At 51.9% G+C, this 15,286-nt stretch overlaps 1 protein-coding gene across 1 annotated transcript in view; it reads left to right on the top strand.

Annotated features, from left to right (window-relative positions):
• Fam178b (family with sequence similarity 178 member B) overlaps window positions 1-15,286 on the top strand; it is an 84,568-nt gene that overhangs the window by 51,265 nt on the left and 18,017 nt on the right. The window contains exons 9-11 of the mRNA XM_051204576.1: window positions 128-304; window positions 475-572; window positions 12,660-12,747. Of these exons, the coding sequence (XP_051060533.1) occupies window positions 128-304; window positions 475-572; window positions 12,660-12,747 (363 nt within the window). The remainder of the gene's footprint in view (window positions 1-127; window positions 305-474; window positions 573-12,659; window positions 12,748-15,286) is intronic.

Genomic DNA, 15,286 nt, shown 5'->3' with positions numbered 1-15,286 from the left:
TTCCCAGAACAGGTACCCCACAGGTCACCAGGGACCTGGCCCCGCAGTCCCTTCCCTCACTGTGTCCCCTTGGCCTTTCCCTCATTCCATGTCTCCCTGGCCCATCCTTGGCTCTCTTCCCCTCCAGTTCCTGATCCTGTGCTTCCTAGTCCAGCCAAGGTCCTACCCTGATGCCAGCATCTTGAGCCTGATGGAGCTGCTGTGTCGTGCGGGCCTGGATGTGGGGCTGCGCCTATTCCCTAAGACTGACCTCCAGCAACTCCTTCTCCTACTGCTGGAAAACATCCAAGAGTGGCCGGGAAAGGTAACACAGCCTGGGCTCTGCCACTGGGGGCTGCCCTGCCCTTAGCGTACCCTAGAAGGGGAAAGCATCATTTGCAACTTCTTCAGCGGTCCCCTTTGCTCCCCCAAACACTCTGGGTAGCAGGGCAGGGGTGAGGACAGCTTCCTCCAGCATCCCACCTGTCCCCACAGCTCCAGCCACTGTGCTGCGCCCTCAGCTGGGTTTCGGACCACCACCACAACCTGTTGGCCCTCGTGCAGTTCTTTCTGGACGTGACTCCTCGGGGCAGGTGGGTACTTCTCAACCTTTCTGCCTCCTCCCCCGATGCTCATCCCCATGGGGTTCTTCCAGGACCTAGAATCTTCCCACCAGTCCCAATAAACAAACGTCTGCCTCGTTTCCAAACTCTCAGAGGAAGAACTAAAAATAGAATTCACTAATGAATGAGTCCTTTACAAATGAAAAAAGCCTAATTTTCTTAACATGATCTTATTAGCAAAACACTGTCTTATGCAATTAGCCTCTGCCTGCAGTGCCTCCTCCTCCTTGGGACTCCCTCCCTGCCTTTGCTTGCTAGTTTTTTGGGGGTTTTTTTGGTTTTTTGTTTTTGTCACTCAGACAATCAGCTGCTCGCCCACCACCAGCTCCTCTCCCCGCCACCCACCCTACACCTAATCCATCGCCATTTTATTTTCCGCTCAGCATTTCTCTGCCAGAAATTATCTTACTGTTTATTTCCCTTTTTGGACTCCCTCTTCCCTCCAAGTCACCCTCCAGAACAGGTGCCTTGCCAGGATCACTGCCTTTTATCACCCCCAATCTCAGCCCGTGCCTGGCAGACTGTTGGTGTTTTGTAAAATTCTTTTGGGATGATGAACGAAGTGAACAAACAGACTCAGCCCAGGAGATAGGACCTATTGGCTGGACTTGGCCTTGTCTCTTCTCTTCACATTCCTTCCCCTGCCCCCTGCTCACGGCCACAAGGAGTGCCCTGCGCAGACCCTACCCTTCCTTCCTGCCCCCTGGCCTCAACAGGCTTGACAGTTGTCCTTTGGGATCGTTCCCCTGTGACCTCCCAAGAGCCAATCCTTTGGGGCTTGAGCCCACCGCGCATCCCAGTGCCCATGGGGCCAGCGTAGTTGGACTGATTTGGTGAGTCAGTCATGGCCACACTGGGTTCAGCATCAGGCTCTACTGACAGGGAAGCTCTGTCCATACCCCAGGAGGCACCTTGTTCACTCAGCCCAGACCCCTGGATTTTGGCCATCCCCCAGCACATCTGCTCCAGAGAACAGAATGGAGATGGCCATCCCAGGGGCTTCCCCCTTCATGCTTGCTGCCTTCAGAATTCTGAACCCTTAGTTTTGGTTGCATGTTTGTATCAACTTGATGACAGGCATTGCTGTCTGGGTCATTTTAAAGCAATCGAGTCCTGCCCTGCCCCGCCCCGCCCCACCCCCATTTGATTTTCCCATAAAACCTGGAAGGAAACACAGAGGCAGCTTTAGCTGTTCCTCTCAGCCTGACTGACAGCAGCAAAAAACAGGTGGACCAGTGCTAATACTGCTAAGCAGTTATGAAAGTGAATGCCCGACATACACTCATTAACACTGTATATTTTCCAGTTCAGTTTTAAGTTATAGTCAATCTAATGAGTAGAAAATGCCATCCCATGTTTTTAATGTTCACCTCCCTGATCACCAATGAAACTAAGCAGCCTTTCAGCTCTGTGAATTACCTTCTGCTATTCGTAATTTATCCTATTAACTATATTGATTCACATGGTACTTATCATATTTGTTACAGTGTATTTTCTCCTAAGGTTATAAATTGCCCCTTTTTAAAATTTTAATGTATTAAAATTTAGCTTTACTGGGCAGTGGTGGTGCACTCCTTTAGTCCCAGGACTTAGGAGGCAGAGGCAAGCAGATCTCTGTGAGTTCAAAGCCAGCCTGGACGACAAAGCGAGGTCCAGGACAGGCTCCTAAGCTACACAGAGGGACTCTGTCTTGAAAAACAAAAACAGAAACAAACAAGCAAATGTAGTTTTATTATATGTGTATATGTTTTTGCCTGCGAGTGTGTTTATGCCTGCCCAAGGGGGGCAGAAGAAGGTGCTGGATCCCGTGAGCTGGAGTTACAGACAGTTGCTGAGCTGTCATTTGAGTGCTGGGAATCAAATCCAAGCCCTCTGCAAGAACAGCGAGTGTTCTTAATCTCTGAGCCATCTCTCCAGCCCTGTTTTTAATTTTTGTTACATTTGTTTATTTTATGTATCTGTGTAAATTACATGTGTGCCACAGCATGTGTGTCAAAATCAGAAGACAGCTTATGGGAGGTATCTCTCTCTTTTCTCTGTGTAAGACCTAGGGATCAAATTCAGGTCATCAGGCTCAGTGGCAAGCACCTTTACTCAGTAGTTATCTTTCTGGGCCATTTTAAAAATTTTGTGGTTGCTATCATTTTGTTATTTGAGACAAGGCCTTGCAGTGTAACCCAGACTAGCCTAGAACCTGGCTCAGCCTCCTGAGTGCTAGCTGACATGGCGGGTGTAGACCACCATGCCCAGCCTATAAGTAAGTGTGTGTATGTGTGTGTATGTGTGTGTGTGTGTTTATCTGTGGTTTCTTTCAGTGAACTGGCTTTCGCTTTCATTGTTCCAGTAATTGGACTGGTCCATTTATAGGGACCAACTCTAAGACACGACTGTGCTCAGAGCAAGTGTCCTACTGCTCAGCTGAGCTTTCTGTTCCTCAAGAGCAGAATTTTAGGACAGACTTAGATTTGCAGGAAAGTGGTGTGGACAGTACAGAACACTGCCTGGGACTTCTGGATGATGTAATCTTTGCATCTTGAATAGGGAAACCTAAAACCACACACACACACACACACATACACACACACACACACACATACACACACACACACACATAGAAGAGCTATTTTCAGTCAGGCAGTGGTGGCTCACACCTTTAAACCTTTAATCCCAGCACTCCAGAGGCTGAGGCAGAGGCAGGCAGATCTCTGTGAGTTTGAGGCCAGCCTGGTTTACAGGACAGCCACGGTTACACAGAGAAACCATGTCTTGGAAAACCAAAAAAAAAAAAAAAGGAAGAAAGAATTGTTTTCTTCCAGTACTGACTATAATCAGTTCCTTTCTTGTACTTTGTTCCCAGTATCTCTTAATTCCACCTAGAATCTACTTTTCCTATTATAAGACAGATCTAACTGAAATTCCCCCACTCCCATGCCTGAAAAGAGTATGATGCAATGCCAGTTTTTATATTAATAACCCATCATTTCTCGATAGACTTGAAGGTATTGTGCTCATTTTCCAGCCATGGCTTAAGCACTGCTCTGGGGAATCAGCATCTCGAATCTGCATCTTTGTACCTATGACAGGTGCCTCTGGAATGACCGTGGGTACAGTGGAGCATCCCGCACTTGCATTTCACACAGATGTGTCAGCAGAACGCCCCAGGCCACAGTTTTTGTTGGGGAAGAAGGTTCCTCATTTGGATGAGTGTTATTTATTTAGGTTAGCTGGCCATGGTGACAGACCCCTGCAATCCCAGCTCTCAAGAGGCTAAGGCAAGATGATCTTGAGTTTAGGGTAAACCCAGCCTGTATAGGGCGATCTTGCCCACCCTGACACACACACACACACACACACACACACACACACACACACACACACACACCAAAAAGGCAGGCATGGTGATCTATAATCTGAGTACTGGAGAGGTTGAGACAGAGGACTGCTGGAATGGAAAGGTAGCCAATCCAAACTACAGTGAGAGACTGTGGGAGAGGAGGAGAGAGGGGAGGCCTACAGGCCAGGCTGATGGGGGCACTTTCCCAACTGAGGTTCCTCTTCCCAGGTGATGCTAGCCTGTGTCAGGTCGACACTCTCTGACTGAATCTGGAGCTTGACAGTTGGGCCCTCCTTCCTCTGTCTCCGCCTCCCAGAGCGGCCAGCTCCGATTTTTACTTGGGTGCTGGGCATCCAAACTCAGGTTCTCATGATTACACAGCAAGACTTCACCTGCTGAACCATCCCTTTATTCAGCCTCCCTCCCCCCTCCTCTTTCTCTCCAGAGTTGATCTCTGGACTTCTTGTGTATGTGTGGGTGCATGTGTAGACACACAATGATAGTAATAATTTTTTTTTTTGAGATATGGTTTCTATGTATTGCTTTTAAAGCCTGTCCTGGAACTTGCTCAGTAGACCAGGCTGGCCTCGAACTCACAGAGATCCACCTGCCTCTTCCTCCCGAGTGCTGGGATTAAAGGCCTGTGTCTCCAACTCCCAGTGTAATATTTTTTTTTTAAAGAATTTTCTTTTCTTTTTTGGTTGTTTTGCTTGTTTGTTTTTGTTTTTTGTTTTTGTTTTTTAGCTTTGAGCCTGTCCTGGCTCTCTTGAAACTAGCTCTGTAGACCAGGCTGGCCTCGAACTCACAGAGATCCGCCTGCCTTTGGCTCCAGAGTGTCGGGATTAAAGGCATGTGCCACAGCGGTCTTTCACTTATTTTCTAAGAGCATTCAAGTAATACCAAGGGTGGAAGGTGCCAAGGAGTGAGTGGACAGGAATAGGTGTCCCTGACACATGCCACCCGCCTGCCATCGCTAGCCTCAGTGCCCATGTGTGCACAGGCTCCCTGCAGGCTCCTTTCGCTTCGAGGTATGTTTTGGCAGTCCTTCCAAATTGCCTCATAAAGAGCTTCTAATTCTCTCTCACATCTTGCTGTGAGAGATGCAGCGATGGTGGTCACACGGGAGCTTGTTGGCTGCCTGGCTCTGCCCTTGTTGGGGGCAGCCCCACTGGGCTCAGTGCCCAGACTGACCCCAGGAAGAAGGATTGTTGTGCAAGGAGCCGTCACACTCTGAATCTGCTTGACTGGTGAAGTACAAAGCAGGAGCTCCCAGGGAGTCCACGCCCGTGGATGTGTGTACTCCTGCCTTGACCAAGACTTCAGGGGATGCACCAGGGTGTGCCGAACCGCCTGCCTTAACCATGAGAAACGAAAACAAACTGTAAAGCAAGCCACCCGAAGCGCGGCCGTGGGAAGAGGTCTTCTTGAAGGGATTCAGCATGGGGAAGGTGACCCCGCTGGGGTGACCCACAGAGCTGTTGGAAAGAAGAGCATGCTGTTCTGCCTTCAGCTAGTGACTCTAGCGTGTGCTCATGTGTGGAACTAACCCCTGCTGCCACCGGAAGGAGCCCCTTCAGGAAGGTGAAGGAGCCCATGGCTGTGACTCTCTGCTGAATACTAGTGTCCCAGGCTCCAGGGACCTGCCTGCTTCTCCCTCTGGGACTGTATTAATATCCTGGACACTGTTGCACTGTGGCCATCGGGGAGACTGAGAGACGACACCCACTTAGACGGGTGTGAATCGAGGCCTACTGAAACAGTCACTAAGCCCACGTGACAGTCACCGAGAGCTGAAGGATCATCTCACCTGTGTTGACAAGATGTGAGGAGACAGGCCCAGCTCTCAGGTTCACAGTGTGCACGTTGGTTTGCTCCATAGCTCCTCAGGAGGACCATGGCAGCTGGAGTAGATTCTCCTTCCAGTACACTTCTTTCAGAGTGGGCATAAAGCACTGGATAGACAGCCAAACAGTTAAGACCATTTGCTGCCCTTGCAGAGGAACCTATGTTTGGCGCCTCTGCACCCACCTGGCAGCTCACAGCCATCTGTAACTCCAGCGTCAGTATCCGAGGTCCTGAAGCATATATGTGGTGCACATACATAAATGCAGGCCTAATACTCATAAACATAAATTTAAAAAAAATCCTTACCCTTGCCCTACCATCCAAGCAGCCCAGCCCAGAGTTGCAGGGCGTTTGTTTTCAGTCTTCCATACCCGTCTCCCAAACTCTGCCCTCACCAGAGGTGATGCACTCCGCATGCCTCTCTGAGAGGCTCCCCTCCCCCTTCTCTTCACCTGACCACACACACACACACACACACACACACACACTCACACTCACCCGGGAAGGGCCACTGGTGGTTGTGCTGCTGAGGCTGGGTGAGCATGCTAAGGCACACAGAGGGAATGGGGTGTTGGGCCTCAGATTCTAAAGACTGGGTGGCTCTGGGGACTGCGAGATCCTGTACTGACCTCTGTGCAGATAAGGCAGGAAGGACACAGCGGGGGTGTGGTGTGTCTAGTGTGTGTGAGTGTGAGTGTGTGTGAGTGTGTGAGTGTGAGTGTGTGTGAGTGTGTGAATGTGTGTGTGTTGTGAGTGTGTGAGAGTGTGAGTGTGTGAGTGAGTGTGAGTGTATGAGTGTGAGTGTGTTGTGTGTGAGTGTGTGATTGTGAGTGTGTTGTGTGTGTGAGTGTGTGAGTGTGTGTGAATGTGTGTGAGTGTGTGTGAGTGTGTTGTGTGTGTGTGTGGGGCTTGAGTTTAGCACTGCTCCTCACCATGCCCTGAGGTCTGAAAGCTGTGGAACTGGAAAGCAGAGCACTAAACAAAACAAGCACCCTGGCGCAGAGTCAGCACCGCTGGGGAACGAACGCCAAGGGCCCCCAGCCTGTCTGCGGCCTGCACCTGCGCAGTTGGCTTTGAAGTAGGAGTGCTATTTTGGGGCTGATAGTGAAACGTCAACACTTCAGCCTTCCTATTTCACTCAAAAGTGGTTGGAAGTGACACATGGCAGCTCTGCCAGTGTGGAGTGAGGGTCAGCACCTCTGCCCCCACCAGCACAGGAGTGCATGAACACGCTCACACACACATGCTCACACACGCTCACACACGCGCACTCACACTTGCTCACACGCACACACACGCTCACACACACATGCTCACACACACATGCTCACACACACACGCTCACACACACATGCTCTCACACACTCTTACACACATGCTCACACACATGCTCACACACACTCTTACACACATGCTCACACGCTCACACTCTTACATACACATATGCTCACACAATGCTCTCACACACACTCTTACACACACACTTGCACACTCTTACACACATGCTCACACACACATGCTCACACACACATGCTCTCATACACACAATGCTCACACACACATACACACATGCTCACACACCGCTGTACTGGGAGATGTGCAGGTTGGGTGCTCTGCTCCTTCATTGGCAGGTTCTGGGAGGCAAGTCCCGTTAACGTCAATCCTAGGGATGGTCGGTGAGTATATGCTTAGGAAAGGACGCCCTGGTATCTAGGTGTCCTTAAAATAAATCATACTGCGTGAGCTTGCGGAGGGGACCGTGGAATGCTTGTCTGGGGATACCTAGGGCATTTGATAAAGCTGTCATCACATCCTGGGAACACCATAGAAGCACCAGGACAGCCTCCTGTGGCCTCCTAGTTCATGGATGGAACAAAACCAATGTCTTGAATGAGATAATTAGTGAAACAATGGTTAGATTCATAGACAACATGAATGTAACTGAAATGGAAGATTCCAGAAGATACCTGTCAATCGGCTGCAATGAAAGGTTGAGTTGGAGAGTCCTGGCTGCACAGTTAAGAACAGGGTCTGAGAAAGGAGGTTTGACAGGAAGATGTGTGAAAAGAAAAAAGGCAGGTTCAATCTGTTGACTGCTTTGAGCCCATGGCTACCAAGAAAATGAGTGTCGGCCTCCAGTCCTGCGTGCAGACAACCAGGGTCTTCCATGGACACAAAGGAGACGGTGAAAAAGATGGAAAGGTGAGGCAGTAGGTCTGCAGGGGACAGGGCTGGCTGCATACAGCAAATGCTTCCAGGGATGGGGACGGCCCTGCCCACCAGACCAGACGGCTCCCAGAACACAGACTCCAGAAACACGGGCAGAGTCCCAGAAGGGCAGATTTTTGGCAAAATGTAGGACGAACTTCCTTTGTCTACCCATTGAATGAGCTGGACCAGCTTGGCAGGCAGATGTGACGGAAATGAACACTTGGGGGGCAGGGCCACGGCTTTTAGAGGATGACCGAGTGCAGGAGCAGTAGACCAGGGCTCAGGCTAGTGTGCAATCGGCTTACCTGTCCATTGCCTATTGGTGCCGTGTTGTGTACTTATAATTATGCATGAAAGGGCGTGGACCACAGGTGGGCACTCAGGGACTGGCAGGTTTGCTGTCTGTGTACTACCACTCAGCATCTGGGCAGAATGTCACCTGGTCCCCAGAAGTCCCCTTAAGCCCCTCCCAGTGGTTCCTTTTGCAAAGGAAAAGGAGATCCCTGGTGATCTGTCTCCCTGGTTGTCCAGGCTGCATGCGTCAGGAAAGAGCCCACAGACTGCTAAGCTCAAACCTGCTTCTTCCTGCCTGGGGAGCCCTCGCGAACATTCAAGATAACTCCCACCTGTCAGTGGTGGTGCCTTTAATCCTAACGCTTGGGAGGCAGAGGCACGTGGATCTCTGAGTTCCAGGCCAGCCAGGACTACATAGAGAAACCCTGTCTTGAAAAGGCAAAAACAAAAACAAAAAGAAAAAAGTATGATTCCCATCAGGGACAAAGGAGCAAGTGTTCTGACAGGTGTCTGTAGCCTTGGAGATGTAGGCCATGCCAGACACCACATGGCAAGGTGTCAGGCAGCATTTCCACAGAGGAACAGGCCAAGGCTGTTGCATCCTGGGCTGCCCTGGACACTTAGGAAAAGGCAGCTCACGCTTTTGGCCAGATGCCTGGCAGCCTTTTAGGGCAGTTTAGCCTCTGCTGGGCCTGGTTCCCTTCTGAGGAAGTGAAGACTGAGCTCTGGGGGTGGGGTGGGGGGGTGGAGGGGGTACTCTGGTGTGTCTTTGTCCTAACATCCCAGGGGCGTGCTCTCTGCCTTCCCGGATGCTGGTGCAGGGTTCCCAGTCCCTTGTGAGAACCGCCCCCCTGCCCGTGGCAGTCTAGAAGCAAAGTAGTAGTCCTCTGCTCTAGGTTTAGAGAACATTGGGCGCCTCTGTGTGCCGATCCAGTGTCCTGGTCTTACACAGGCCTCTTGGAGGTGGGCGGGACAGAGGCCAGCACTGGCCTAGCCTGGTCTGAGCACAGTGCTGGAACCTATCGCCTTATATGACGTCTGCTGGGAGAGCTCCAGTGGCTTCTGCATCTTTCTTTGCTTGCCTGGTTTGAGTTCTGGAAAAGTTTTGCCAGGTGGGGTTAGGCAATTTCTGTGGAAAAAAAGAGCCCACAGTCTGGGCAGGGCTCTCTGCTTGCCCCCCGCACAGCTGGGTGGCATATTGGGTGGGTCCCCTCTGCTTTTATAAAGTCTGCATCTGTCAAATTAAAAAGTGGGCCCTGTCCCTGTTTCTCAGTGGGACTGGGAATTCAGGAAGGAGTTTCAGGAAGGCTGTGGGCAGCGGACAGCGGGGTGGAGGTGGGGGTGGGGGGTAAGGGGTGGGGGAGGGCTCGGCTCTTAGATGTGGGTTCCTTATGTCCGCTCACTCCCACAATGTTGCCTGCTGTTTGGTTTTTGTTGTTGTTGTTTTATTTTTCTAGATTGCAGCTCTCGGGTGACCCCTCCCACACCCCACACGCTCACCCACCTCTTCCCTTCTGGATACACCCCCAGTACTACTGTGAGGCCTGCCAACTCTGGCCCTCCCCCCGGCCAGGCCCTCCCCACCCTCTGTAGGCCTTGGTGTGTGGGGGATTAATGAAGCCCAGATGCAGCCTCCTGACTGTGGCTGTAAGCTTTGGAGCAGCCATTTACCTCCCACTGTGTCCGGGCCCAGCTGCTGCCGGATCCTAGATCCCAGGAACAGCTGGAAAACAGGTCCTAGCTACAGGCAGGCCACTGAGGGTCGAGTACTTGAGGAGGAGGAAGCTGGGAGTCAGGCAGGGCCTAGAGTGGGGGCCATGGAGGAGCAAGGACAGGGGCTTCTGACTCACATCCTATGGCTCAGCTCAAACGGCTGCTGCCTGTTCTGTCTTTCTAGAACGCATCTGCCTCTCAGAGCTCGGGGGAAGCTCTGGGAGCCACCAGCACACCCCTGCAGTAAGTGATCAATGCTAAACCCAGGCAGAAGTGTGTTCCCAGACAAAAAATGGGGGAATGGCTGGTTTCCCCTTCATTTTCCAGATGCAGTACAAATACAGCACGTAACAGCATTTAAAAAACAAGCAAAACAAAGAAACAATTCTTTGTCTGAAATTTGCCTTTAACAGGGCATCCTGTATTTTAATTTGCTGAACCTCTTTGGTGGTTTCCCAAGTGAAGCACATGAAACTAACCCCCAGTTTGGGAAAGGACAACTTGAGCACACCCGGGGTCACCGGGGACACAGCTCCTCTACCTCCAGCAGTCCTTTGGAACTTGTGAGGATTCACACTGACTTTCTTTTATAGCTGTCATCTTCCCCCACAGCAGAGTGAAGATGGCGATGGCGTGTGGGGTTAGCTGTATAGCAACAGTTCAGTCTGTTTATCGGGGTTCTGCTGTGAGTACCTCTCTCTTGTACCTGTGGACACTGAAGCAGGGCTGGACTTGAGAATCATGGGGAATCGGTTTAGTTCTCCAAAGAGGTCATGTCCCTTCCTGTCAGCTCTGTGAGCACCCAGTGGGTGGCCCTTCACCCTCCTCAGAGTGGCCATTTGTCCTTTCCACCTAGCCCTTCCTACTTGGGCTGGCACCACCTGGCACTCTTGTATTAAATCAAGAACCCCTGCGTTGTTGATCCTTGGGGTTTTTGACTGTTACTTAAGAAAAGCCAACATAGCGTGCAGAGCTCAGTCAGGCCCTGTGTCTGATCCCGTCTCTCCACCAGGCTTGGTGGAGGCCTGCCTCAGCACTCCATCACTAAGGCAAGTGTGGCCCTGGGACCTTGCTCTGGAGCCATCGGTACCAACTGAAGTGACCAGGCTCAGTCCTGCCTCTGGAAGTCCTCCCTAAGGAATCATTTCCTAGCACCTGATGCGTCCCACATCCGGTCTCTCTGGCCCTAGTGTCTTTCCAGCGATGTGGCTGAGAGCACCTGTCAAGAGGTCCTTCTCCTCTCAGAACCCAGAACCAGACACGTGCCATCGGGCTTCACGTCTAGGCCTTTATTTGCTTCCCTTCCTCTCCTCATTTTACATCTGACGTCCACTGGGTACCATTCTGAGCCTGTTACTTAGCTCTGTGTGGTGTCAAGTCCCTCAGAAGAGATAAGAATGAAACTCTGATTAGTCAGTGGTGACGCTCACCTTTAATCCCAGCACTCAGGAGACAGAGGCAGGCGGATCTCTGTGAGTTCAAGGCCAGCCTGGTTTACGGAGTGAGTTCCAGATCAGCTAGAGCTACAAAGAGAAACCTCTCTCAAAAACATGTGGAGATACATGGAATGACATGTTGTAATCTCCCCAACAAGGCTCAGGTGATTAATTATGGAGTTGTGACTTGAGAGTTTGACTTGAGGAGGAGTTTGTCCTGTCACCTAGTCTCAGAGATCCTGGGGGTAACTCTAGTCCCACCCGACGGCCTCTTCCTCTCTCTCTTTACACACCCAAATGCCTAAGGACCCAAGCGTTAACATCCGAAGCCCTGCTGGGGCCTTCATTCCTGACTGAGGATGGCTCAGTCCTGAGTAAGCATTGACTAAGCACAGCCTTATGGCTGACTGAAGCAGGAAAGGGGCCTGGGCCGGCTCCTGAGCAGCTCAGGAAGCAACTGGTCTGGAAACTGGGCTGGTGGCTTCAGTCACAGCTGTCTCTGGGCATTCCTGGGGCGCTGTCCCCCTTGAAATCTGTCCTACTGGGAGGCAGGAGGACGGACAGCGCTATAAGGTGACCCCCTGTCACATTAGCTGCCCCACGGGGAAGCTATACTCTCTTAACTGTCCAACCACAAGATCCAAAGGCTGGTCAGCGGTTGAGTCACCCAGGTGCCTGGATAGGGTCAGGATGGTAGGAGAGGAATCCCAAAGGAAAGTTCTCTGACTAGTGGGTGGGAAAAAAAAAAAAAAAAAAAAAGGAAAAGAAAAAGCCTGGTCTCAAGGGGCTGAGCACCCACCCTGCTTGAAGTCCTTTGAAATCTGAGACCCAGTGCACAGGGCCGGACAAAGAGAAGGGAGTGAGCTTTTCTTCCTTTGCCTTCCCCCTCCGTCTGCTTGTTTTCCTCCTCAGTTGCTTCATCCCCCATTGATACATTTTTCTTCTTAGATTTTTGCTTTGTTTACGGTTCAATCCCCAGGGTCTCCTGCGTGTTAAGCTCAGCCACTGAGCCACACCTGGTTTTGCCTCGGTCTGCACATATTTGTTATGCAAAGGTAGGAATGTTGGTTAACTTTTGAGTAGACTCTTCACCCATACAGATCTACAGAGACATACAGATCCGAGGGGGTAACAGCTCCAAAGGGAAACGAATTTTCTTGTCTTCTCCAAGCTTTCTGGAACCTCCAGCCCACCTTACTCAGGCCCCTTGCTCTTCTCTCCCAGGCAGCTCCGAAGTCAACTGAGCCTCACAGTTATTGCCCGGATGCTGGGTCAGCAAGAGGCACTTCCTCTCTGGGGAGAGACAACCCAGGTGAGTTTGCCTCAGCAGGACCAGGAAGGCCTGTGGTGGGCCTTGACCCCTCTTCCCATTACCTGTTTACACCTGAGGTATAATCACAGCGCCCATCCCCAGACCTCAACTGGACTTCATTGCTTCATTCAAATTCCTTTCGCTCCAGTTACTGGGGCCAGGGGCAGAGTTGAGTGGTAGAGCGTTGCCTAGGCCGTGTGAGGCCTGAGTTCTGTTAGCAGCATGGCAAGAAAACAGTGGTATGAGCCTGTGTTTCCAGCTACAGGGGAGGCCGAAACAGGAAGATTACTTTAGCCTAGGACTTAAGAGGCCAGCCTGGGCAAGGCTGGTGTGGTGGCTCACTCCTTTAATCACTTTTTATTTAATTCTGCCACACTCAAAACATAGTAGCTTTTTGGCCGGTTGTGGTGGCGCACGCCTTTGATCCCGGCACTCGGGAGGCAGAGGCAGGCCGATCTCTGTGAGTTTGAGGGCAGCCTGGCCTACAGAGCGAGTTCCAGGACAGGCTCCAATGCTACAGAGAGACCCTGGGCCATCAAGGAGGAGCCCTGGCTTCTCCCACTCTTCTCTCTGAGGATTGAGGGTCTCACACAGTTAGTTTGGAGGCCATGGCCTCCTTGCGGCTCCAAGGATGACATGGGGAAGTTGAAAACCTCTGGCTTCCACTAGGGATCTCCCTGGAATTCTTTTTTTTTTTTTTTTTTTTTTTTTTTTTGAGACAGGGTTTCTCTGTGTAGCTCTGGGGGCCCTGAGCCTGGAGAGGGGTCACATGGAGGGAGGCAAATTGTGTACGCTGCTTGGTTCAGGGAGCTGGCTCAGGGGGGCCTCTGCAACAGACAACAACCCAGGGGCCCAAGGCCACTCAGGCAAGTGGAGCTGGACTCTGCTTCCTGACTGGAGGTGCCGTCCTCCCCCCTGCCTGCTGTGACCACTGTGAACCCAGCCGCGTGCCTGTCTGCTCCTCAGACACCAGGTGTGACACACCACATGACTCCTGAAGAGGGGTGAGCCAGCTAGCTGTGACCTGGGTGACTAACGCTGCCCGAGGATAAGCTTCTGAGAAGGTGCCTGAGCCAGGACTCGGAGGATGAGTCCATGCTTGCTAGGAGGAGAAAGAGCCAGAGTCAGCTGAGGCTCAGAGAGAGGAAGGGCCGGCAGGTGTGTTTAGATGCTCTGCTGCTAGTCTCTTCCTGCTGTCTGGTCACCTGAGATTTGCCACAGCCACCCCTGCCCATACCCCCTCTCCTTGGCCGCCTCTGGTGCAGCCCACGAATGCACACAGCTCCGGTTGTGCAGGCCCCTCCTTCTACCTACAGTCGTTGCATCTACCAGGCAGGCAGTGCTCACTGTCTGTTCTGAATACGTTTCCTGTGCTTCCCTCCCTCAAAGCCTTGGGATGGAAGAGTCGCTACTCTGTCCATGTTTTACAGATGAGAAAACTGAGTCAGGGAAGGGGCAGCCAGGCTTGGAATTGTGCCGTTGGCCACTGCAGCACGCCACCTCAACCTCTCCAGCCCCTTCCCTGGCTCCTAGCAGCCTGTACCATTTGAAGGAGCTTTCGGGTTGACTGTCTAAGGTGGATGGGAGGGGTTCTCAGGGCCCAAGCTGCCCACCCTGTCCCAGGCCACAGCCTGAGCCCCAGGAGCAGTCCTGAGTTGGAGGACTGGGCTGGAGAGGCGGCAGGGTGCACTTGCGTTTTCCCGGAGAGTCCCAGGGTTGGGCCAGTCATTCCTGTTGTCTCATTGAATACTGGGAAAACTTCAGAAGCAGTCTCTGTTTGGCCTCAGGCCCCAGTGTGCTCTAGAGTCTGGTCTGGGCAGGAAAGAGCTGAATTGAATGAAGTTCCTCTTCTGTGATCGCCCTAGTCCAGGCAGGCCAACAGAGGCACCAAGAAAGAAATAACACTGGGGTAAACTTCCAGAGAATGAGTGCCGCACGGGAAATAGCGTGCACAAAGGCCCAGGGGCTCAGTAAAGCACGGTTAGGTTGGAGGGGAAGCAAAGAGGCTGGTGTGGCTAGAGAGAGGCTGAGGTAGAATAGCAGAGGCTGGGGTCAGGTTAAGAGGAGGTTCCATCGCCAGCCAGAACCGCAAGGCCACGATGAAGCCATGGGCTTTCAGGCGGGGGGGGGGGGGAGAGCGACGGGACGGAAGGGAACGTTGTCTGTCGGCTAGCTGCTGTGTTGAGACTAAAGTGTTGAGGGATGAAGCAAGGAGGGTGAGCCTGTCATTCTGCAGGGTGGTTAGCCTGGGGTGACAGCAGCAGAGGTAGGTAGTGGCAGATGCTAAGTCACTTCCCAAGGACAGCCAGCAGGGCTAGAGAGAGCAAGCAGGAGTCCTCCAGGAATCGGACATGGAGGGAAGGAGACACCTCTCAGCAGTCAGGCAAGATGCAGCTTGGGAGGAAACCAAGAGTTTGTTTCTTACACCAACCGCTTGCAACATAGAAACAAAGCAAACCATTTTGTAAATATGTATTTAGTGTGTGTGCCCGGTGCACCACAGTGTCCACGTGGAGGTCAGGGGACAGCCTGCAGGGGT

This window comes from Phodopus roborovskii, unplaced genomic scaffold (genome assembly GCF_943737965.1).
Source record: "Phodopus roborovskii unplaced genomic scaffold, PHOROB, whole genome shotgun sequence".
NCBI lineage: Eukaryota > Metazoa > Chordata > Mammalia > Rodentia > Cricetidae > Phodopus > Phodopus roborovskii.
The sequence above is the reverse complement of the archived record's forward strand: the minus strand, read 5'-3'. Positions and strand labels throughout refer to the sequence as shown.